Source organism: Equus caballus, chromosome 12 (assembly GCF_041296265.1).
Source record: "Equus caballus isolate H_3958 breed thoroughbred chromosome 12, TB-T2T, whole genome shotgun sequence".
In the NCBI taxonomy this organism is placed as follows: Eukaryota; Metazoa; Chordata; class Mammalia; order Perissodactyla; family Equidae; genus Equus; species Equus caballus.
Window position 1 is genome coordinate 26,033,186 of NC_091695.1, and position 22,598 is coordinate 26,055,783.

A 22,598-nucleotide genomic window follows, 5' to 3' on the forward strand; every position below is an offset into this window, starting at 1 on the left:
ACAGCTGTATAATGGGGTACGTACAAGCAGAGGGGTTTGTGACCATCTGGGCTCAAGTTTGGGGTGTCCCTTGGGGCTCCCAGGCCTGAAGGAGAGGCCTGGAGCCAAGGATTATTGGCAGGGCCACCCCCTTCCCTGCAGCACACTCCAGGATGAGGGTTCCCCTCCCAGCTTCGGGTGCCCGCCTGTGTTGGGGGCCTGGGGTCCCCCCCACCCTCTCAGAAGAGAGCGGGCCCCGGGAGCCGATGACAGCACACCTGAGTCAGCCCGCCGCCCACCCGCCCCTCAGCGTCTGTCTCCGCATCTTGTGATATTTCGCTCCCCGGGAGCCAGCCCCACTGAGCTCCGGAGGCAGCTCGGCAAACAAACCCAGCGACAGATTGTGCCGCGGCTCATTCCGGGGAAGGACGCCAAATCCCACCCTGCTACCCCCAACACTCCCTCCCCGCCGCCCCCTCCAGGCCCTCCTCCCAGGCGCAGGCCCTCAGCAGGGTGGGTCTGGGGAAACGCAGGGCCTATTCTTGCCTTCTAGAGATGGGAGGGGGACGGGAGCCCCAGAGACGCCCCTTTCCGCTCCTACCTCACCTGAACACGAGAGGGGCGGGAGAGGAAATTTGGGTGCTGAGAGACGGCCTCGGAGCCCGGGAAGGGCTGAGGATGGAACCAACAGGGGGCGCCCGAGCGTCTGGGTGAAAGTGGGCCGCGAGCTTGCTAGTGAAATGGGGCGGAAAAGGAGACAGAGACAGGGAAAGAGAGACACGTGACACAGAGATGGAGAGACAGGGAGGCAAGGAGCCACAAGGACAGAGGAGAAGCAACAGAGACACGGAGAGACAGTGAGAGAGAGAAGATAGTGACAAAAAGAGAGATGCATAAAGGGAGGGAATGACAGGGAGACAGTAACGAAGGGAAGGAGGGAGGAAGGAAAGAAAGGAGGGAGAGAACAGAGGGACGGAGACCATAAAATACGAATAAGAGTAGGGGGAGAAAATGAGAGCAATCGAATGAGAACGAGGGAAGAATGAGAGGCTACTGGATGGCGGAGAGAATGAATGGGAAATGAGACCAGCATTTATAAAGTGCCGACTGTATGCCAGGCGCTGCGTTGGACTCTGGCACAGATAGGAGAGGAGGAGCCAGAGAGCAAGGCGACTGGGCGAGGGGTTCCTTTTCTTTGCTTCTGGGAGCGTCCGCCCCGGGGCTCCCGCGCTCCGGCGGGCCGGCGGGCTGGGGCCGGCTGCGCGCAGATGGTCCTGCCGTCGGCCTTACGCGCCGCTCCCGCAGCCCCAACCCCGCCCACGCCGCTTGGCCGCCGTCCCGCAAGCGGCGCCCCCCACCCGCAGGGCCCCGCGCCTATCCTGGTCCGGGGCGGCTCCCTAGGGCTGGATGCCCGGCGCCCTGGGCCAGGTCCGGGCCAGAGTGGACAACATCGCCACCTTAGTAAGGAGACGCTTAGATCACCGGTGTGCCGGTATCGCCCCGAACGCGGCCACCAGGGGCGCGAGTGGCCCAGACGAAATCAGAATGCACCCCTCTGTAAAAGGAGGTAGAAGAAGCTGGCGTGAAACCAACGGTCTCCTCCGCACCTTTGAGTCCTCACCTATCCCCCCGCGGGAGATGAGATATCCCCTTCAGGACACATCACACATACACATAAAATTGCACACACTCGCACGCGGACCGGAACTGGCACCCACTCGCAAATGCATTAAGGGGCATACCCACCCCGGGGCACATAGACCCTCGCCACCTATCCCCAAGCTCACTCGCGCCAAACTCTCTCACAGCCTCACGTTTTCCACCAGCGCAGACACGCACGCTCACTGGGCACTCAGCGCACACTCACGTGCCCCCCCCCCCGCCCCCCGCTTCCGCGGGCCCATATAAAAGGTAGCGTGCGAGCACTCTGAGTCACACCTGCACAAGCGTCTTTACGAGCGTGTGCACGCTCCCATGCACGCGATCTTGCACACACAAAGTTGCACATACTATTCTTATAGTCGTACACGATCTGGACTTGGGGTCTGGGAACGGGAGGGAAAGTGGAATCTCGGAGCTCTCCCCGGATAGAGAAACTCTGGAGGCCCGGACAGGGGTGCCGGAGACGCGGTGAAGAGGGAGAGGTGACTCGGGAGCCCTTCTCCTCCGGGAAAGTTGGGAGAAGGGAACTTGACAAGTCCACGGGGTTCCCTTACACAATCGCACCCCCTCAGGAAGGAATTTCCCTAAAAGCGTGGAGCCACGAAGGCGAACGAAAGCAGTCCTCCGGGGCCGCCAAGGATGAGGGGGCCAGGATGGAGGGAGCTAAAAAGCCATTCCCGCCTTCTAGTGGCCAGGAAAGGGTTAAGTCGGCAAGCTAGGAAGTGAGGGAGGAGCCAGCGAGTGCGGGAAGGAGGGGGGGCGGTTGGGAAGAGCATCCTCGCTGTCCCCACTCTCCCTCGGCTAGCAGCCGGGGCGCACGGACCGACGGACTGACGGACTCGCGCGCTGCCTGCGCTGCTGGGGGGCGCCGGCACCTGGCGTCGACGGCCAGCTCCAGCCCACCTCACCCCTTCGCGCCCCGCCCCGTCCCGTCGGGGCCGATGGCTCCTTCCGAGGCCCGCAGCCCAGGGGGCGCAGGGTAGAGCGCCGCGACCGGGCCACACAGCCCGGGGACTCCCGGGCCCTCCCGGAGCCCCGCGGAGTCCCCGCCGTCCGTTTGGCGGGCTCAGGGAGCGAGTGGGATTGCCCTCCCCCCGCCGCTCCCTCCCCCGAACGCCGAGACAAGATGCTGCCCGGGCTCAGGCGCCTGCTGCAAGGTAGGGACCCCAGCCTGCCCGAGGCGGAGGGCATCGGGAGGGGACCCGGGCGCCCGCTGCCCCAGGGCGCGAGGGTGGGGTAGTTTGGGGGGGGGGGTGAGGGTAGCCTGGGGAGGGGGAAAACCTTAGCCGGGGGGCCCCGCCCCCGCCCCCAGGGCTGCCGGCTGGAGGAGCGCACCGGCTCGGAGCCTGCCGGGATGTGCAGGGAGCTCGTGACCGAGGGGGGACGCAGGGGGCAGGCGGACCGGGCCCGGAGAGGGGAGGGAGGCTCAGGTTCTTCTGTCCCGGCTCCACCTGCTCCGGGGACGCTGAAGACTCCGGCCGGCTGGGGAAGCGCCGACTCAGCAACTCCTCGTGCCCAGTGCCTCAGCACTTTCCAGTCACCTGGGAGGACAAGGGACGTGGGTAGGGGGCTGTCTGGGAGGCTAGGGGGCACAGAGGGAAATCCAAATGGCCCTCCCTGGTAGGACAGATGGAGGGCGCTGGAAAGGCGATAGTTCCACGGACTGAGTGACAGCCAAGGGTGTGGGGCAGAGACTGGGGGAAGGGTGGAGAAGGGGTCCGAGAGAAGGGGGGCGAGGAAGGGGCAGTCAACGATGGAGAAAGTAGTTAGGGGAAGGAGGGAGATAGGGAGGAGAAGGAATAAAGGTTAGATGGGAAAAGCATGGAAGGAGTGGGACTCCAGTGAAGATGGAGGAAGAGGGTAGACCAGATTAGGGAGGGGTGGAGAGAAGACTAGGGGCAGGGACCCAGAATCTAGGGGTGGGGGTATTGGGAAAGAGCATGAGGGCTATGACTCTGGGACCTGGAAGGTAAGGGGAGAGGGAAGATCAGAAACCAGAGGAGGAAAGGGATGGTGGATAGAGAGATGGAGTGTCAGGAACAGAAGAAGAGGGTCAAAGATGACTGCTAGGGTTGGGGACTGGGAACCATAGATGGGAGAAGGGCTGGGGGTTGATCAGGATGGGGATGGGGGCTGGAAAGGAAGGAAGGGGAGGAGGAAGAGAAAGGGATGGGAGAGAGGAATCAGGGGGGGCTGCCCAGGGATGAGACAAAGAGGCTTCTGGTAACCACTTCCACGTGGGAAGCCCTCCATTCCCAAAGCGCCTGCCTGTCACATCCCCTCTCAGGGAGTGGCCAGTGGGCCAGACCGGGAGCTCTGAGCTCAGGGCCTTGGGGGCGGCTTGAGGGGAAGAGGGGGAGGATATTCCAGTGGGGTGGCAGCCTCCGAGGGTGGGCACTCTGGCTGGCTCCCTGCTGCCATTTATATCTCTGGGCCTCGTCGTCTGAACCTGCCGCCGCCACCATAGTGCCTGCTTATTTTGGGGTGTTACATTCTGGCAGAGTGAGAAGCTGTTTGCAGCAGCTCTAAACCTCCGTCACCAGCATCAGTTCCTCCCCAGGCCCCTGCGTCAGTGGCATCGCCGCCACCTCCATTCCGCTCCTGGGCTCCCACCTTCTCAGCCCCTGCCCAGTCAGCGTCTGCCCAGCAGACCCCAGCCCTTCCCTAGTCTTTTGGGTGTGGAGCTGTTGCTTCTGGGACCCTGGGACTCTCCTTCAGAGCCACAGCCCTTGGTTCCCTTTCCAGGGAGCACCTTTTCCTAAGGCCACTCTGCACAAGTCACTCTGCCCTGAGCATCCTGGCTCCTGCCCTCTACCCTGGGTCCATCTGCCTCTTCCTCAAATTCCTTCTTTCACAGGGGCCTCTGGACGGCTAGCTCCGGGGCTGAGAACTTTGTTTCTGAGCCTTGGTACTCAGGGCGATAGTGCACAGTCCTTGACAATGGTCCCTCGGTGAATGGATACTTTTGGCCTCAGCCTTCCGGGATCAATACCACGTTCTGGCCTCTCTCCACTCCCTCCCCTGGTCAGTTCTGGCCACATCTTCTGGACACTGGTCATCTCTTCTTGACTCCCAAACAGGCTGCCCCCTAGAGCAGCCACAACCTGGAGCCGAGGAGAGAAACGTTGCAGAGAGCCTAGGTCCCTTCCTTGCCCTAGCCCTGCATCCTGGCTGCTCCAGCCCTGTGCACCTGGGCGCAATTTCTGTCTTCCCTGTACTTTGAGGGCAGCGTCTCTCATACTCAGGGGCAGTTTCCGTGGATGATGTGGGGTCTCCCAAAGAAAGGTTGGAGAGAGTCCCTTCAGATATGCGCTTGTCCAATCTGGGTTCCAACTTGTACTAGCTGCGTGACCGGAGGCAACTCATTTCATGTTTCTGAGCCTCCCGCCCCTCATCTGCACCTGGGGGCCATCCTATTGATCTCACGAGGATTATGTTGTGTTGTAGTCTATGCATAAAGACATGTTCAAGTACAGTGCCTGGCACACAGTAGGTGCTTAATAACAGATGGTTTCCACCTGTCCCTGCTCTACACTCCTCTGCATCTCTAGCCATCACCTGCTGACTTTAGAAAAAAGGAAGAGGAAGGAGAGAGGATGGGGTGAGCAGCGAGGGTGGAGGAGGCTGTTAGAATGGGCTTTCCTCGCCCCATATTGCAGTGGGGACATGAAATAAAGGCTTCGAGAAAGATATTGAAGGCAGACCGTCAGAGATTCGGACCAGGAGGCCTGAACTGCTCATTAAGAAACTGACCCTTCCCCTCTCCAGCTCTCCATGGTGTTACCTGTGAAATAAGGGGTTTGCTCTTGATGGCTGCTGAGGTACGCCCCTTCCAGCTCTGACATTCTGTGCACCTTGCCCTGGTCTTTGCCAGCGATTCACAAAATAGGGGCTGGGAGTGGAAGGGTGGTCCTCCGGAAGAGAGGGAGGATATGGGTCTGGAGGGAGGAGTGATAGTGAAGAGCTGTGAGAAGCAGGGGGTGGGGAGGGGACTGTGGTGAGAAGGAAAAGGGCACACGCTGGGCAGGAACCAGAGGCGGAGGAGGGAGAGAAAGGCACAGCTCACCAGCCCCCGCTGCCTCTGCCCAGGAGCGCTCCAGCCAGGCCTGGGGCAGAGAAACCCAGAGACCCCACCTGCCCCTCCTCCTCGCCTCCAGTGAGAGCCGCAGCCTGAATTATGGATGAGGCTCCTTGGGTTACAGCTGCCTTGCACGGCGGCGGCGAGGACCAGAAATGGCAACAGAGTCACTGTTACGCAGCAGCTGTCACAGAGGGGCCCCCTGCTCAGGGACCCTCCTCAAAGAGCTTGCAGAGAGCACCATCTCCAGCTTAGGGAGGTGGGCCATGATGGGGGGAGACATAGTGGCAAGTGGGAGGTCGTGTGGGGAAAGAAGAGAGGAGCCTCCCCCCCCCGAATGTGGGCAGGTAGGGGGCCAGGGAGTGGTGGGTAAGAGGATGAGTGAGGGGGCCCTTGCCAGTCCCTGCTGCACTCAGCCTGCAGGCTGGAGGAGACCCTGTCACCAGGGGACTGGCCCCTGACTCTGGAGTATTCTGGGAATCCACATTCTTCCCTCTGTCTCTCCCCGGTACCAGTCAGCCCCCTAGGCTGGGGGAAGAGCTCTGTAATCCTTTGGAGTTCACACTCGTGAGCTTGTGGATAGCGGGTGTGATTAATGGGTCAGAGAAGGATTTGGCTTTCTCTGGTGTCAAGTCCTTGGGGAAGCAAGCTCAGAGGGTGACTGCCAGGAAGGGAAGTGCCCTGGCCAGGCATCAGAAGCCTCCTTTCTGGTCCTTGCCCTGTCAACCACTTTGCTGTGTGACCTTGGGCAAGTCGCCTGCCCTCTCTGAACTCCATTTGTCACTTCAGTAGAACAAGAGTTTGAATCAGGTGAACCTGGAGGACCTTTTCATCTCTGAATCTCCTGTTCGAAGCCCCAACTTTAGCCCTCCTGAAACCCACCCAGGGTTCCCTAATGTGCTCCACCCCCCACCCGTGCCAGCTTGGGATGAGGGGTGAGAGAGACAGGCTCCTCCACCCCACGTGGCTCTGAAAAACTCAGGAGGAGAAAGTAATCGTGAAACGCCGCACGGAGGAGGGGTGAGAAGGGCCGAGAAACGCGGAGGTGGTGTGAACGAATGGAACAGCAGCCGCTGTGTCACTGAGTATTACATCACACCCAGCCTACACACGCACGGGGCCCGGCACTCACACACACGCGGAGGCCGGCCGGCACACGTTCACACGCACCGGCGCCGCGGCTACGGGGAGGGCCGGCGCTCACCATGGGGCCTGGTCGGCGCTGGAGCGGGCCCGAAATCCGGGGGCCAGCGGGAGCACCTCACACATCGGGCGTGGGGTCCCCCACCCTGCACTTGTGTTCTCCCATGGGGGCAGGCACACCGGAGCATCCGTGATACCCGTGCCACACCCAGGGTCTGTCGGGCTGTGCGCACACCCCTTGCTCAGCAGCACCTCATGTAGTGAGCACCACCGCGCTCACACCGTTCCCCCAAATCACACACACATATTTACACGCACGCATTCACACACATGCAGTCACACACAGCAACCTCTGAGCAGAAGACATCATTTAAAGTCACCCACCCCTCAGTCTCCCCTGCCCCCTCCGCCCACCTGGTCTCTGAACCCCAGAATCTCAGGTCCTTGGGTCCAAGGACAGGGTCTTCCCCCGGTCTTTCAGGACTGGCACATTGCTTGAAGCAGGTGTTCAGCTGATGTGTGCCCAGGAATGACTGGCTGGCTTTGGTGGGTGCAGGCTCCCCAGCCCCACGGCAGACCTGCCGGAAGAAAATCCCAGGAGTCATCTGGAAGTCATGATAAAGGGTAGAGGTCAAGCTAGTTCCAGCCCAGACCATGATCAGCTGCAGTGAGGGCAAGAAAGCGGGGGACAGCAAAGGGTGCAGGGCCCTGCACCCCTGCTATGGCACAGGGACACGGGGGCCTAGACACAGCTCTTTAGCCCCCAGGCCCTTGGGCCTCCCTGAGCCTGCTTCTCCATCCGCATCCTAAGAAAGCTGGACCACTTCCAACCTTCAAAAGTTACTTTGAAAAAAAATTTTTAAGTGACTGTGAATGAAAAGAGCCTGGGGTGTAAAATGCAGATTCCAGGGCTTCCCTCCAGGAATTCAGATTCTGCACAGGCAGGGCCGGGGAAGCTGCATTCTCTCGGGACCGTGGGCTGATTCTGGGGCTGGGGGCCCCAGTTAGAGACCCACTGCCCCCTGGTCCCTAAGGGCCTTCCAGCATGAAGAGGCTCAGGTTCTCTCAGGGTGAAGGCTGCAGGAAGGTGAGGGAGGAGGGCTGAGGTCACCGGGGGGCTCGGCAAGGCCAGACCCTGGGGTGGCCAGAGGGCCATTTTGCACGAGCCTTAGATTCACAAAGGGTCTCAGATTAGTTCCAGCTGTTCTCAAATGGCGGCGATTTTGCTCCCCAGGGGACATGTGGCAGTGTCTGGAGACATTTGGGTTATCATAACAGGGAGAGGGTGGGTGTTACTAGCATCTAGTGGGTAGAGGACAGGGATGCTGCTAAACACCCTATATAGGACTCCTTGTCGGACTGCCCCCCACGACAAAGAACTATCCAGCCCAACTCTCAAAACCGAGGTTGAGGGGCCGGCCCCATGGCCAAGTGGTTAAGTTAGCGCGCCCCGCTTTGGAGGCCCAGGGTTTTGCCAGTTCAGACCCTGGGCACGGACATGGCACTGCTCATCAGGCCATGCTGAGGCGGCCTCCCACATGCCACAACTAGAAGCACTCACAACTAGAATCTACAACTAGGTACTGGGGGGCTTTAGGGAGAATAATAATAATAAAAAAAAAAAAAACTGGCAACAGTTGTTAGCTCAGGTGCCAATCTTTAAAAAAAGAAAGTCAAGGGGCCAGCCCCGTGGCCGAGTGGTTAAGTTCACACTCTCTGCTTCAGCAGCCCAGGGTTTCGCCGGTTCAGATCCTGGGCACGAACATGGCACCGCTCATCAAGCCATGCTGAGGTGGCATCCTACATGCCACAACTAGAAGGACCCACAACTAAAAATATATACAACTATGTACCGGGGGGCTTTGGGGAGAAAAAAGGGAAAAAAAATCTTTAAAAAAAAGTCAACAACAACGAAAAAAAGCAGAGTTGTCTATAAAAAAAAAAAAACCCAAGGTTGAGAAGTCCTGACAGTTAACACAGGGAAACCGACCATAGTGAAAACAGGAATGAAAGACGACGGTCACTCATGAAACAACTTTCAACACTGTCACAGCACTTTCTACAATGTCCTCTTGGCATTTCTTCGCTTTTTAATATACCAGGAGCCTCAAAAAGTGGAAGTGGCCAGGGCCTCCTGCATCTCTGAGGTTGCACCCAGAAGCACCTGACCTAGGAGTGCCAGGCTCCAGGCCATTTGGGTGGATGGGTAGGCCCCCCGCTGGCTCTCCCACCCTGGCAGCCCATCCAGAGCACCTTGCTCTCCCTCTCCCGGCAGGTCCCGCCTCGGCCTGCCTCCTGCTGATGCTCCTGGCCCTGCCCCCAGCGGCCCCCAGCTGCCCCATGCTCTGTACCTGCTACTCGTCCCCGCCCACCGTGAGCTGCCAGGCCAACAACTTCTCCTCAGTGCCGCTGTCCCTGCCGCCCAGCACGCAGCGACTCTTCCTGCAGAACAACCTCATCCGCACGCTGCGGCCGGGCACCTTCGGGCCCAACCTGCTCACCCTGTGGCTCTTCTCCAACAACCTCTCCACCATCTACCCGGGCACTTTCCGCCACCTGCAGGCCCTGGAGGAGCTGGACCTGGGCGACAACCGGCACCTGCGCTCTCTGGAGCCTGACACCTTCCAGGGTCTGGAGCGCCTGCAGTCGCTGCATCTCTACCGCTGCCAGCTCAGCAGCCTGCCCGGCAACATCTTCCGCGGCCTGGTCAGCCTGCAGTACCTCTACCTCCAGGAGAACAGCCTGCTCCACCTACAGGTGAGCCTGCCCCGCCCCAGCGCACCTGTGCACGGGCACACACGCACACACATGCACACACATGCACGTGGTCCTCTTCTGCGTTCCTCTCTCCCCCAGCCTCTCACCTCCTCTGTCCCTGTGGGTGTCCCCAGGCCACCCTTGCTGCCTCAGCATCTCTCTCTATTTCTCTATGTCTTTTCTAAGTTTCTGTCCTTCTTACTTTCTCCAGGGGCTTTTCTTTCTTTTGTCTTCCTCTGTCTGTCTACACCTGTCTGGGTCCCTTGCTGCCTCTCTCTCACTAACTCCCCATCCCCCCATCTGTCTCCCTCTGCCTCTGCCTGTCTGTCTGTCTGTCCCTTTCTGTCCCTCTCTGTCTCTCGCACTAACTTGCCTCCCCCATGTGTCTTCTGCCTCTTCTGTCTGTCTCCCTTCACACGCCCACTCCACACACACACCCCCATGTCTGTCTGGGTGTGAGTATGTGTCTCTTTCGGTACTCTCTCCTTCGCCCCTTGTTTGCCTTCGGGGGACTCTGCTCTCTCCAGGCACCCCAGCCCGGAGGCCTCTGTGGCTGCTTCTCTCACCCACCCCACGCCCTCCCACATCACGGGAGGTGGAGCTAGACCCAGCACAGAGCCACTGCAACTGGCGTCCCATAGAAGGTGCCACCTCTCTCCAACTCGCTGGATAATAGGACCAGGGGAAAACCTACTCTTTGTAGATTCCCATCCCCCCCAACCTGCCATCTCAGTGCAAGGGCAAAAGAGAAAAAAGGGAAAAGACCTATTAAGCAGCTGGAAAATGGATGCTCTGAAAACGGAAGGAATACCAGTAATTGCTATTTATTGTTATTATTATTGATCTAAATATTGTTTATTGTTGTTGTTATGCTGACTGTTTGACAGTCAAATCCTCCCATTCTATTTCTCCAGGAAGCAATAACACACCCGCCAAACCACTCTGGGAGAAAATCGTCCCGGCCACACAGCCTCTGGCTGGAAGGGGACAAAGATATCCAAATTCTCCCCTCTCCCCACATAAACCTGGCAGGCACTTCCTCCTCCCCGCCCCAGGCTGGTCACCAACATGCTGTTTGAAAATCAGGTCAGGGCTGATCTTGCTAATGATAGTAACAATAGTAATACTAATTTAGCAAACATTTATTGAGCTCTCACTATAAGTTAGGTGCTGAGAATACAGCATTGAACAAAACAGACCAAGCTCCCTGGCTTCACAGAGAGAGCATTCTAGTGGGAGAGAGAGGCAAGTAAAATACATAATATGTTGGAAAACTATGTCACATGTTATTATTATTAGTGCATAAACAATGATAATAATAGCACCCAGGGCCAGCCTGGTGGCACAGCCATTAAGTTTGCATGTTCCGCTTTGGCGGCCTGGGGTTGGCCAGTTCGGACCCCGGGTGCAGACCTATGCACCACTTGTCAAGCCATGCTGTGGCAGGTGTCCCACATATAAAGCAGAGGAAGATGGACACAGATGTTAGCTCAGGGCCAGTCTTCCTCAGCAAAAAGAGGAAGATTGGCGGCAGATGTTAGCTCAGGGCTAATCTTCCTCAAAAAAAAAAAATAATAATAATAATAGCACCCACCACCAGTTAGAGGGCACACTATGTGTCGGCCACTATGCTAAGGACTTTACAGGTATCATCTCTGCCACTTACAAGTGTCTCACATTTTTTTAACCTTCCTAAGCCTCAGTTTTTCCATCTGCAAAATGGGGGTAGCAACAGCACCCATCTCCAAGGGATTTTTAAGCGTTAAGTGCATGAATAATTTGTAAAGCATTTAGACTAGTGCTTGGCATACGGTGAGCACTATATAAATGCTTGTTAAAAATCCTATTTTAAAAAAAGAAGCAAGCCTCATTTAGCACTGGTCTTGGGGAAAGAGCCCATCTTGGACCCCATCCTGGAGATTTGGGTCAACTTCAAGGATTATCCTGAGGCCATGGGTGGGTCCCACAATACCCCCTCCCTTTTCTTTCCTTTCTATTTGCCTGACACCTCCCCGTTTACAAAGTGCGCTCAGCCCCCTCATTGCATTCTACAGCCCTGTGGGGAGATTGTCTGCATCTCCACACAAATAAGGAAGCTGAAGCCCAAGGTCCCAGACTTTGTAGATAGAAGGCCTCTAAACATAAATGTGACTGGGGCCGACGTGTTCCCATAATCACACTGAACCTCGCAACAGCCGGGCAGTAGGGACAACAGGGACAATGAATGAAGTTTCTGAGGCCACATAACTGGGAATTGCTGGTGGTACCTGAGCCTGCCTGGTCTGATGACGTTTCAGGCCATTTTCATCACTCAGAACTCTCCACTAGGCTCTGTCTTGGAGCAGGAGGGTCGTATTCAGACTGTGTGGGCTCATCTTTGAAAGCACACGCTGTGGAGTCCACCAGACCCAAGTTCAAATCCTACCTCCTATATGACTGGACAATCTCTCCTTCTCCATTTCCTCATCTATAAGACAGCGATCATAATGGTACTTAATATTAATACTTATCTAAGACGTTTAGTGAAGATTAAAATTTAGTGCACTCGGGGGCCGGCCCATGGCCGAGTGGTTAAGTTCACGTGCTCGGCTTCAGCGGCCCAGGGTTTCGACGGTTCGGATCCTGGGCACCGACCTAGCACCGCTCATCAGGCCACGCTGAGGCAGCATCCCACATAGCACAACCAGAAGGACCTACACCTAGAATATACAACTATGTACTGGGGGGCTTTGGAGAGAAAGAAAAAAAGAAGACTGGCAACAGCTGTTAGCTCAGGTGCCAATATTTAAAAAAAATTCAGCATACTGGATATATAGGTGCCATTATTACTATTATTGTTAGTATTGAGACCCTGGCCTCCTCACCAGTGTGTATTAGTTGTTCAGAATGAGGAATCTGGGGCCTGAGTTCAAATCCCTGCTCTGCTATTTTCTGACTTATTTAGCTTTAGGCAAGTGCCTTCCCTCTCAGAATCTCAGTGTCCTCAACCTTAAAATGGGAATAATAAAAATAATACCTTCCACAAAGAATGACTGTAAAGAGTAAAAGAGTTAGCCTATATAAAGCACATGTCATCATGACCTCATCCTCCATCGACTCCCAGGGCATGAATGGCAGCCAGGGTCTGGGATCAGGAAAGGCCTGGGCAAAGGAGACCTTGAGTGGACGCTGGGGTCTTCCGAGATGGGAAGTGTTTGTTCTGCACATCCCTGGCATGAATGGTATGGGGCATCATGGGAAGGACGCATCTCCACACCTGGTCCTTTATAGAGGAGAAACAGAGGCAGCCTCTGCCTGTGAACTGCCTGGAGAGACTAGGCTGGGAGGTGCCCCAGGCAGGTGAGGACATGCAGGCTGGGCTGCAATCCGCAGAATGCGAGTGTGACCCAAGATGGAGCCGGGCCTCCCCCGAGCGGAGAGCTCCGGAGGAGGGCAGAGGACCACAGCTGTTCAGGGTGAGGAAGGTGGAAAGGAAGTGGGGTGGGGTGGAGGTTCTTATAAACTGTCTGCTGTGTGCCAGGCACTTGCCAGCGGGGTGCATTCATCAACACACGTTTATTGAGCATCACTCCATGCCAGGCAGTGTTCTGGGTGCCATGGATTCCAGAGTGAACAAAAACAGAGTCCCTGCTCTCCTGGAGCGTATCTGGAGTGGAACCAGATGATAGAGACACCCGTTCTCTCTTTTAATCATTACGGCAGCCTGCATGTTGTGTAAGAGCAGTCTGTGTACTCAGGCAGGTCCAAGTTTGAATCCCAGCCCCACCTCTGATTTGCTCTGTGGCTTTGGCAAGTTACTTAACCCCTCTGAGCCTCAATGGACCCATCCATAAAAGGGAGGAAATGACCTGTTCCTTGGGGGGGATTCGTTGTGAGGATTAAAGGAGATGCTACTTGAAAGGGCCTCGGCATGATGGCTGGTTCAGAGTAAGCAACATTTCCCCCATCTAATAGCCAAGGACGCTGAGGCTCAGTGAAGTCCAGGCACCAGTCCAAGGTCACTCAATTAGTAAAGGGCACAGTCTAGAACTGGCCAAAGTGTCTGACTCCAGGGTGTAGCTGTTCAGAGCCCTGTCTCCAAGTTCACGCCTGCAATCCACTACACAGAGCTCTTGGCCACTAGGCAAGTCACTCGCCTACTCTGAGCCTCCCTCTCCTAGTCTCTGAAAGGGGATGAATAATATTACCTTCCTCCTAGCATTGTGCTGATTAGGTTACTACATGGGGTCTGTATAGCACGAACTTGGTGCATGGTGAGAGCTCAGTAAGTCAGCTGCTTGACGTTGCTGACGTGGATGTTGACGATGATACCCAGCATAGATTGAGTGGGGGTGCCTGGCACAGAGTAGACGCTCAATACAGCTTTGTTGAATGAATGAGGTACATTCCAGGACTCACTTACTCATAAATATCAGATGAGGATGGGATCTTGAGGATCAACTATCTCAAGTCCCGTGTTTCACAGACGATCAAAGTGAGGCTCAGAGAGGTGCCTAGAGCTACCCAAGGTCACACAGCCCAGCAGCTGATGTGATTAGTGCCAGATACTGGAGCTGGGAGTTGGAGGAAGGCAAGGTTAAGAATAGGATGCTGTCCAGGGGAAGTGGCGGGGCAGGGATGCTGCATTGAGATTCCAAATGGATGCAGAGAGCTGTGAACCGGCGGCGGGGGGGGAGGTGAGGGAAATGTGGTTTTCGAAATGGAAGAGGATGACTTTAGCAGATGCTCCCAGCCCAGAGGGAGGGGGCCATAGGGAGAGTGGTGGGGGAGGGCGAGGGCTGTGAAAGTCAAGCGCTTATTAATGCACAGAGAATGGTTTTAAGGGCGGCGAGAGGAAGGACCGGATTTGAAAACTGCAGCTGAGGAAGTGGCAGTGGGATTTGGCAACAGCTTGGATGGGGGAGGGGGAATAGACCCCCCCAGGCTGAGGCCCAGAGAGGGAGGGACACGGCTTCTACACAGGGAAAAAAGCAAGGGGAGGAGGTTAGAATCGAATAACTTTTTCACCCATAAAGTGGGGCTGTGGGTCAAAGGTGCCTAAATTCCCTAGGCACCTGAACCTGGGGTCGTCCCTTCCTGATGTTCTGAAGTCCCCAAGGTGTCCATTACCTCTGCTCCTTCTACCCCCCCCACCCCGCATATTGATCCTCTGACCAGGTATCTCTGGGTATGTCCTAGTCTTGCTGACACTCCATAAAAAAAAGAAACCCTAATTAGGTGTTTGAGTGGAAGGGACTCAGAGCCCACTTCGGGGACCAGGAAAGAAGGACAAGGGCACCAGACCAAGTTGGGCCAGGCTGAGGTCACGGTGATGCAGGGAGCCCACAGGAGACCTGAGCTGGGCATGGACCGGGAGGCAGGGGGCAGAGAACGCTGGTGTCACAGGCAGTGGAGAAGGTTGAAGGGACGGATCTCAATGTGGCCAAGAGGAGGGTTCTTGGCAGGCTCAGTTCCTGTAGCAGAGAGCGCGGAAGCCAGATGGGAGGGGGCGAGAACACGCAGGAGCTCAGGAAGGTGGAGGCTGTGGGTGTGGGCTGGGAGTCAATGCCCTCCCCCCAACTGGGAGCCTCCAGTCAGGCTCTGGGGTGGGGTGGGGGGGCTCACCTCCCCAGGCAGGGAAGGGTGGGAGCACCACAGCCAGGAAACAGGACCCCAGGGTGAGCTGGCTTGGGCAGATACGATGCTCGACTCCCCAAGAAGCAGACCTCCTGGGCCTGCTGACCACGGTGACGTCCTGCACAAGAGGGAAGGGCCTCAGTCCTGGGGTTCTGGTCCCCTCTCTGGCAAGCCCTTCATCTCTCTGGGTCTCAGGGCTCTCCTCGGTAAAAAGTGGGCTGGGCCCGTGGCCCCTGAAGCACTGACTCCCAGGTCCGGCTGATCATCACCAATACCTTGGGGAGCTGGTTAAAATGCAGCCTCCAGCCCCCTCCCCACATCCCCACCCACGTTAATTCTGAACCACAGTTCAAGGGCCTTGCAGCACTAACACGGCCTGATCTGGGGACTCCCCAGCCCCAGGCAGAGGGGACAGCCCCTCTAAGGAGGGCACTAATGCAGGGCACCAGGCAGCAGGCTTCCCTCCCCTCCCCTTCTGCCTCTGGGGAGTGGAGCTGACACTTGGTCTCCTTAATGGCCCAGCCTAGTAGCAGAACTTTTGGGCTCCTCTGCAAGAGAAAAAGGGATGGGACCTAATTCTAACTGAAACCCTAGTGTCATAATAACCACCATTTATGGATGGTGGTCTACGTGCCCACCGGGTACTGTATCCTTACAGCATGATCTCATCTAGCCCTCCCTCCGCCTGGTGCTGAGGGCGTTGTTCTCCAAGTTATACTGAGGAAACTGAGGCTCGATGAGGCTAAATAGCTTGTGCAAAGGAACGCAGATGGGAAGCCGCCAAGCTGGACTGGATCCCCGGGCTCTGACTCCTGATCCTGTGGGCTTCGTCCCTGGACCGAATCCTGGTGCACCAGGCGCTTGCCCATCTGATCTTTATGTGGGCTTGTCTGCTTTAATCCTCAGAACAAACCCACGAGGAGGTACACTCATCCCCATTTTATAGATGACGAAAGAGGCTCAGAGAGATTACTGGCTTGGCCAACTTAACAATAATGGCTAACTCGCAGAATGCCAACCACATGGAAACCTCGTTCTAAGCACCTTAATACATGTCGTTGCATTTAATCTGCACATTTTACAGATGAAGACAGTGAGTCACAGAGATACTGTGCCTTGCCCAAAGTAGCAGTCAGTTAATGATAGATTCGGGATTTGAAGTCAGGAAATCTAGCTCCCCAGTCTGCAGCTTAACCAAACCCGAGGTTCTCATTCTGCAAGCCTGGTCCTCCCACCAGCAGCAGCACCGTCTCCCGGGAACTTGTAAAGACATGCAGATTCTCGGGCCCCACCCCAGACCTGCTGAATCAGGAGCTCTGGGGGCAGCGCTCAAGGGTCTACAGGGGATTGTAAAGTTTAAGAAGCCCTGCCCTCAACCATAGTGCTTTTCCCACATCAAACTCTAAGTAGGTTAGAGGAGGCAGGATTCGAACCCAGGACCCTATGAATCCAAAGGTCAAATCCTTTCTGTTCTACAGTGCTCCCCTTCCTTCCTCTTCTCCAGGCCCGCGGGAGAAATCTCCACCCGTCTCAAGACCACTCTCTTCTTCTCCCCCCTCCCCTCCCCAGGATGACCTGTTCGCGGACCTGGCCAACCTGAGCCACCTCTTCCTCCACGGGAACCGCCTGCGGCTGCTCACGGAGCACGTGTTCCGCGGCCTGGGCAGCCTGGACCGGCTGCTGTTGCACGGGAACCGGCTGCAGGGCGTGCACCGCGCGGCCTTCCGCGGCCTCAGCCGCCTCACCATCCTCTACCTGTTCAACAACAGCCTGGCCTCGCTGCCCGGCGAGGCGCTCGCCGACCTGCCGGCGCTCGAGTTCCTGCGGCTCAACGCCAACCCCTGGGCGTGCGACTGCCGCGCGCGGCCGCTCTGGGCCTGGTTCCAGCGCGCGCGCGTGTCCAGCTCCGACGTGACCTGTGCCACCCCCCCGGAGCGCCAGGGCCGAGACCTGCGCGCGCTCCGCGAGGCCGACTTCCAGGCGTGCCCTCCGGCGGCGCCCACGCGCCCGGGCAGTCGCGCCCGCGGCAACAGCTCCTCCAACCACCTGTACGGGGTGGCCGAGGCCGGGGCGCCCCCCGCCGACCCCTCCACTCTCTACCGAGACCTGCCCGCCGAAGACCCGCGGGGGCGCCAGGGCGGGGACGCGCCCACGGAGGACGACTACTGGGGAGGCTACGGGGGCGAGGACCAGCGTGGCGAGCAGACGTGCCCTGGCGCTGCGTGCCAGGCGCCCCCGGACTCCCGCGGCCCTGCGCTCTCCGCCAGGCTCCGCACGCCTCTGCTTTGCCTCTTGCTCCTGGCGCCCCACCACCTCTGACTGCGGTGCTGAGACTGTAGAGGCCACTGTGCCCCCCGCAGCCCCCATCCCCAGCTGGGGATCTGGCCCCAACCCCGCCCCTGGCCTAGCTGCCTTCCTGTCCCTTCTCTCTCTTCCCCAGGGACCAGGTCGCCACTGCCTGCTTCCTGGGCTGCTGGCTTACAGCAGCCCAAGGAAGGCGTGTCCGGTGGCTATGCCCTGTTGTCTTCAATTCTAGCCATTAACTTGTTCCCATCCCAAGGCTGGGGTGGGGCACCCCAGGCAGCCGCTGACCCCTTCTCCCAGTGCCCACAGTGGACCAGAGAGGGACTTTTGTCTGCAGAGCATCTTCCACCAGCAGAGCCTTTGGAAGCTCCCGAGATGGGAGCCCCGCCCAGGAGCCCTTTGGAGGGATGCCTCAGTGGGGCCAGGCTAACCCCAGGCCCCTGCTTATCCTAGCCCCCCTCAACCTCCCGACACTGGAGGAATACTTTTCTCCTAAGTCTACCCTGGACACTTTTTAGGGTGCCTGGAGAGAACTTCCCTCTCCACCATGGCCCCTGTGTGGTGAAGATCAACAGAAGTTGTTTGGGAAAAAAAAATTTATTAAAAAATTCTATTATTTTACCTTCTGTAAGATTTGTTGGCTCAGCACCTCCGAAGTGGGTAAGGGGCTTAGGGCCAAAAGAATTTTAAGGCCAGGAGGGTTACAGGAGGGGAGCCATTCTGTGCCATCCAAGCACTTCTTGCTGGTTGGAGCGAGTGTGCTGCTCCCCCATGACAAGAAGCTGAAGGCTGAGGAAGAGGAATGAGACCCTGGAGTCCCAGGCAGGCTGGGTGAAATCTGACAGCCAGGGATGTGTGCTGATGGCACCTCACCTCCGCATTTGTCCAGGAGAAGCAGCTACAGCCCACCCTGAGTTGTCTGGCGCCTCAGGAGCTCAGCCTGGGGAAGACCTCCAGCCTGGCTAACAGCTCCCTCCCAGGAAAGAAGAGCAGTTCCCACCTTCCCCTGCAAGGAGGAGTAACATAGACATCCATGGTTACAGCCAGCCCAAGCATGGCTTTGGGCAGATCTGAAAAAGGGCACCTCTTTCTCAAGGGCACCCAGCCCCACGCCAGAGCCAACTCCTTAGCAAGCAGAGCCTAAGGCTGGGTTTCAGCTCACACTTACCCCCTCGGCTGAGTGCCCTTGTGCAGTGTACAGCCTGCACAGCTGTACACAGCAACCCTGTCGACAAACGGTCTCTTTTCCTACTTGTGAGGTAGAAAGCATCAGGGATGGACCAGGTCAGAGGAGCAGTTCTCCAAGCAGGTTAGAGGAGAGACCAGTGGAGTAGCGTGATCACAGGGACAAGAATCCCAAGTTGGGGCACATTTCCGGCTTAGGTGTGATCGGAAGCTTCATCTTTCCAGTGTGTGGAGAGGCTGGGGAAAGAAAATAGCTGGGCTAGAAGGACTTGGGATGGGGGTTAGGGGTGAAGCTCATCAGACAGAAGCAACTTGGGAGAACTTCAGATGGTTTAAATCTAGGATTAAGAAACTAACTTGGGATGTGGGAATGAACAGACAGAGGGGACCCAGATGGCAGGGCTCAAGGAGGATGGAAGCTGAGATTCTGTGACTCTAGCCAGGCAAGTCAGAAGGATGGCAAGAAGAGGAACCGAAACGGGAAGGTGTCCGCATCTAAGGCTCAAGGCAAGTGGACTTTGGTTAAGGGGGGCCGGAGCAGATAGTGAGAGCAGCTAGGTCCTTAGGAACCTGGGGAGCTCAGAGTCTGGGGTCTCCCAGGAGCCTGTGTCAGGCTAGTTTTGAGGAGGCTGGTGAGTGGGACTAGGGGACCAGCCAGGCAAGAGCGCTGATGGAGGAAAGACTGCCGGGGCCTGGGCAGGGGGAGGGAGGATGCTGGTAAATCGCAAGCAGGCTGTCCAGGTCACAGAATTATCGTTGTGAAATATTCATGGGCCTTCGGTCCAGATGCTATTTCAGAACAGCGAAAGCAAGAGGAGTGTGTGAGCCTCAGGAAGAAGCCTGCAGCAAAGCTGCTTCCCACCACCCCCGCCCCCACCAGCCCAGACAGACCCACGGACGCCCATCACGTGCACACCCACGCTCACACACACTCACACAAAGCGGAGCTACAGAGCACATGTAGGCACGCCAACACCCACAGGGCCCGCAAACAGGCAGATGCACCCCAAATACTGCTATGCAGGCATGGCTGCTCAAACAGGACCCTGCGCAGAGACCACCCCCAGAGATCTCACACGCACGGACCCCCAGTAGCTCCCAACAACTCAGATTTACAGCCTTGAACCACACACCCTCAAACAGGAGGGAGTTCCAAGGCCACCCAGTTTCATCCCCACCAGTACTCTGATGGGGAAACTGAGGCCCAGAGAGGGGAAGGGACTTGTCCAAAACTCCCCATCTCTGAAAGAAACAAAACTCATTCACCTCCCGCATTTTGTGAGTGTGCTCACATTCTGCATTCTCTTGTCTGCCAGACATCCAGCCTACTTATAGTTAACTCCTCCCTTTCTCTAACCTCCTATATCTACTCACTCAACCAGTCCCCCTCCGGGGCCCCAACCCGTCTCTTCCTTTCCGTTCCCCCACCATCTCCCTGCTCCATCTCCTCGTTACCTCGTGCCTAGAATATCAAGGAAAATAGCAGTAACCTCCTCTCTGGTTTTCCTACATTCAATCTCTCTCTCCCACTCAGCCTGCCCATGGTGGCCAGATTCACCTGACCAGAATTTGCAGGATGTCATCATGTCATGCAGGAACCTACAATGGCTCCCTATTGCCTACAGGTTAAAGATAAAGCATCTTAGCAAAGCATCAAAGATCCTTCAGAGTCAGGTACCAATGGCCTTTCTGACTTTTTCTCTCATGGCCTCATCCTACATCTCCACTCCAGGTAGAATGATTGTCTCATGCTGGCCATCAGTTGTCATGCACTCGAAACCCGCAAACCTCCTTTGAACTCTCCTGAAGTTCCTCAATCTCCCCCGAGAGAGTCCCTTCCTCTCCTCAGATGACAGAGTCCTTCCCCAAGGCCCAAAGGACATCTCTCTGACATTATCCATGAGGGTTCTTTCACTGTCCTTCAAAGCTGCGGCTAGAGGCTCAGGCTCAGGCTCAGGCTTCCTCTAAGCAGATGGCTGCCCCCAACTGGCCACCTTGGGAATCACACCCAGGCTCTGTCCACCTAAACTGAGAGTGAACATCAATGTGCCTGGGGAGAGGACTAGAAGGACATGCCAGATGACAAGGTTTATAAGCCCTTAAGCCTCTAAGGTTCTTACACTCGGGGTGCGGGGAGGGCTCTCAGCCCTGCTCTCTGAGCTGCTGGCTCCTGACTTTAGCTCCCTAATCTGTGAGAGGACTCCTTTCCTATGAAACAGAAAGACTTGGGGCTCCCAGGACACTGCCAAAGGGAAATTTGCCCACCGGGCTCTGAGAGGCCACAAGGCCAGGGACAGTCCAGGTGGCAGGCCCAAGGTCCAGCTGGGGTCAGGTTTCTACATGAATTTTTAATGCTTCCAGCCAGACCTGTCAGATGTTCCGAAACCTGAGCATCTCCTTTCATCTATGTACATGATGCCCTTCCCCATCCGCATTGCTCCTGGAGGTGGGGCAGAGGAGGCAGGCCTGGGTCAGCACCCAGCAGCCTGTGGAGAAATGATTTGGGGGAAGTAGAAGGGTGAATGACCTAGTTATTCTCCCACTTACTGTATGACCTTGGGCAAGTTACTTAACCTCTCTGAACCTCAGTTTTGCATTTTGCTTTCATTTATAACCTTGGGGTAATAGCACCTGTCTAAATGCCTTGTTGTGGGGAGTGTGGAAAGGTGACCTACATGTTTGCTGTAATTATTATTTTTTCTCAAGTCCCACCTCCCTCCTTCTGTTTTCTTCCAACCCCAGAGGTGCCTCTGTCTCTTTGGTTTGGGGGGGGGTGGTCTTTGGGTGGCTCTGCCATTCCCCCACTAAAATTGAAACTGCCCACTCCAAGATCCTCTGGCCTTGCTAGAAACTTTGGATGAGGAGGGGGAAGGGAATCCAGAAGGTGAGGCAAGGCTGGTGGAGTAAGAGAGGAAGATGGAGCAGCTGAGGGAGAGCAAGGGAAGGAGGCAGCAGAGAAGGGGAAGACTCCACTCACAGGGAGAAGAGCTAAGTGCAGCCTCACTCTCCTTTCTCCTTCTCCTGCCATCCTGCCTTCCCTCCTTCCTGGCAGCCCCTCCACCCCCTGAAGCAGAGACAAGCATCCCAGAGCAGAGGGGAGGTCAGGAGCTTGGAGGAACGGTTGGGAGGGAAGGGCGGTTGAAGGAAGCCTGCCCAGTCTTTCCAGCCCACCAATTCCCTGCACAAGATTTCTAAAAAGGAAGGTCTTTTACATCTGATTTAGGTGGGAAGCTGCTAAATGCAGATTCCCAAGCCCCTCGGACCTGCTGACTCAGATGTCTAAGGGAGCCCTGGAATCTGCATTTTAACAAGTGAGGGTGGGTTATGAAGTCCTCTGAAGGCTGAGAAACATCTCAAAGGGGGAATGGTCCCTGGGGGGCAGACAGACAGGAGAAAACACGGGGAGAAAAATTATCCCCCTCCCCCACCACCCTTGGTGGAAGTTACAGACAAAACTCCTGCGTGGAGAGGGTGATGCGAGGGATGGGGAATAAAGGATGGAGGAGGCAGAGGGAGAGGACATCCAGACGGATGGGGGGGGGGGGGTGGAGGGACACAGCGAAGGTGACTTCCAAGGTAAGCAGTCACAAGCGGAGACAGACACTTGCAGGGTGCCCCCACCCTCCTCGTGGCGACCTGAGACACTTAGCTTCTGGTCCCGGGATGTGGAGACCCTGAAAGAGTCCCACACCCCGATTCTGGGGCGGAGGGTCAGGGAGGAAACCTCTCATCCCCAGGGACCAGCGGCCCTCCCTGGTGGTTCAACGCACCGACATACAGGTACACACCTCTCACTGGCCCGGCCAGAGCCCTCCACCCCTCCGCTGGGAACTCTGGGAACTCGGCTCTGGCCCAGCACCCCTCTGACCTTCCT

The 22,598-nt window shown here is 56.8% G+C and overlaps 1 protein-coding gene across 1 annotated transcript; it reads left to right on the plus strand.

The window, feature by feature from the left end:
• The first annotated feature begins 2,211 nt into the window (after positions 1-2,211).
• RTN4RL2 (reticulon 4 receptor like 2) lies at positions 2,212-18,160 on the plus strand. The gene is made up of 3 exons (XM_023654077.2): positions 2,212-2,798; positions 9,138-9,619; positions 16,805-18,160. Exons 1-3 carry the CDS (start codon positions 2,768-2,770, stop codon positions 17,552-17,554), a joined length of 1,263 nt encoding a protein of 420 aa, XP_023509845.1. The 5' UTR covers positions 2,212-2,767; the 3' UTR covers positions 17,555-18,160.
• Positions 18,161-22,598: the final 4,438 nt, after the last annotated feature.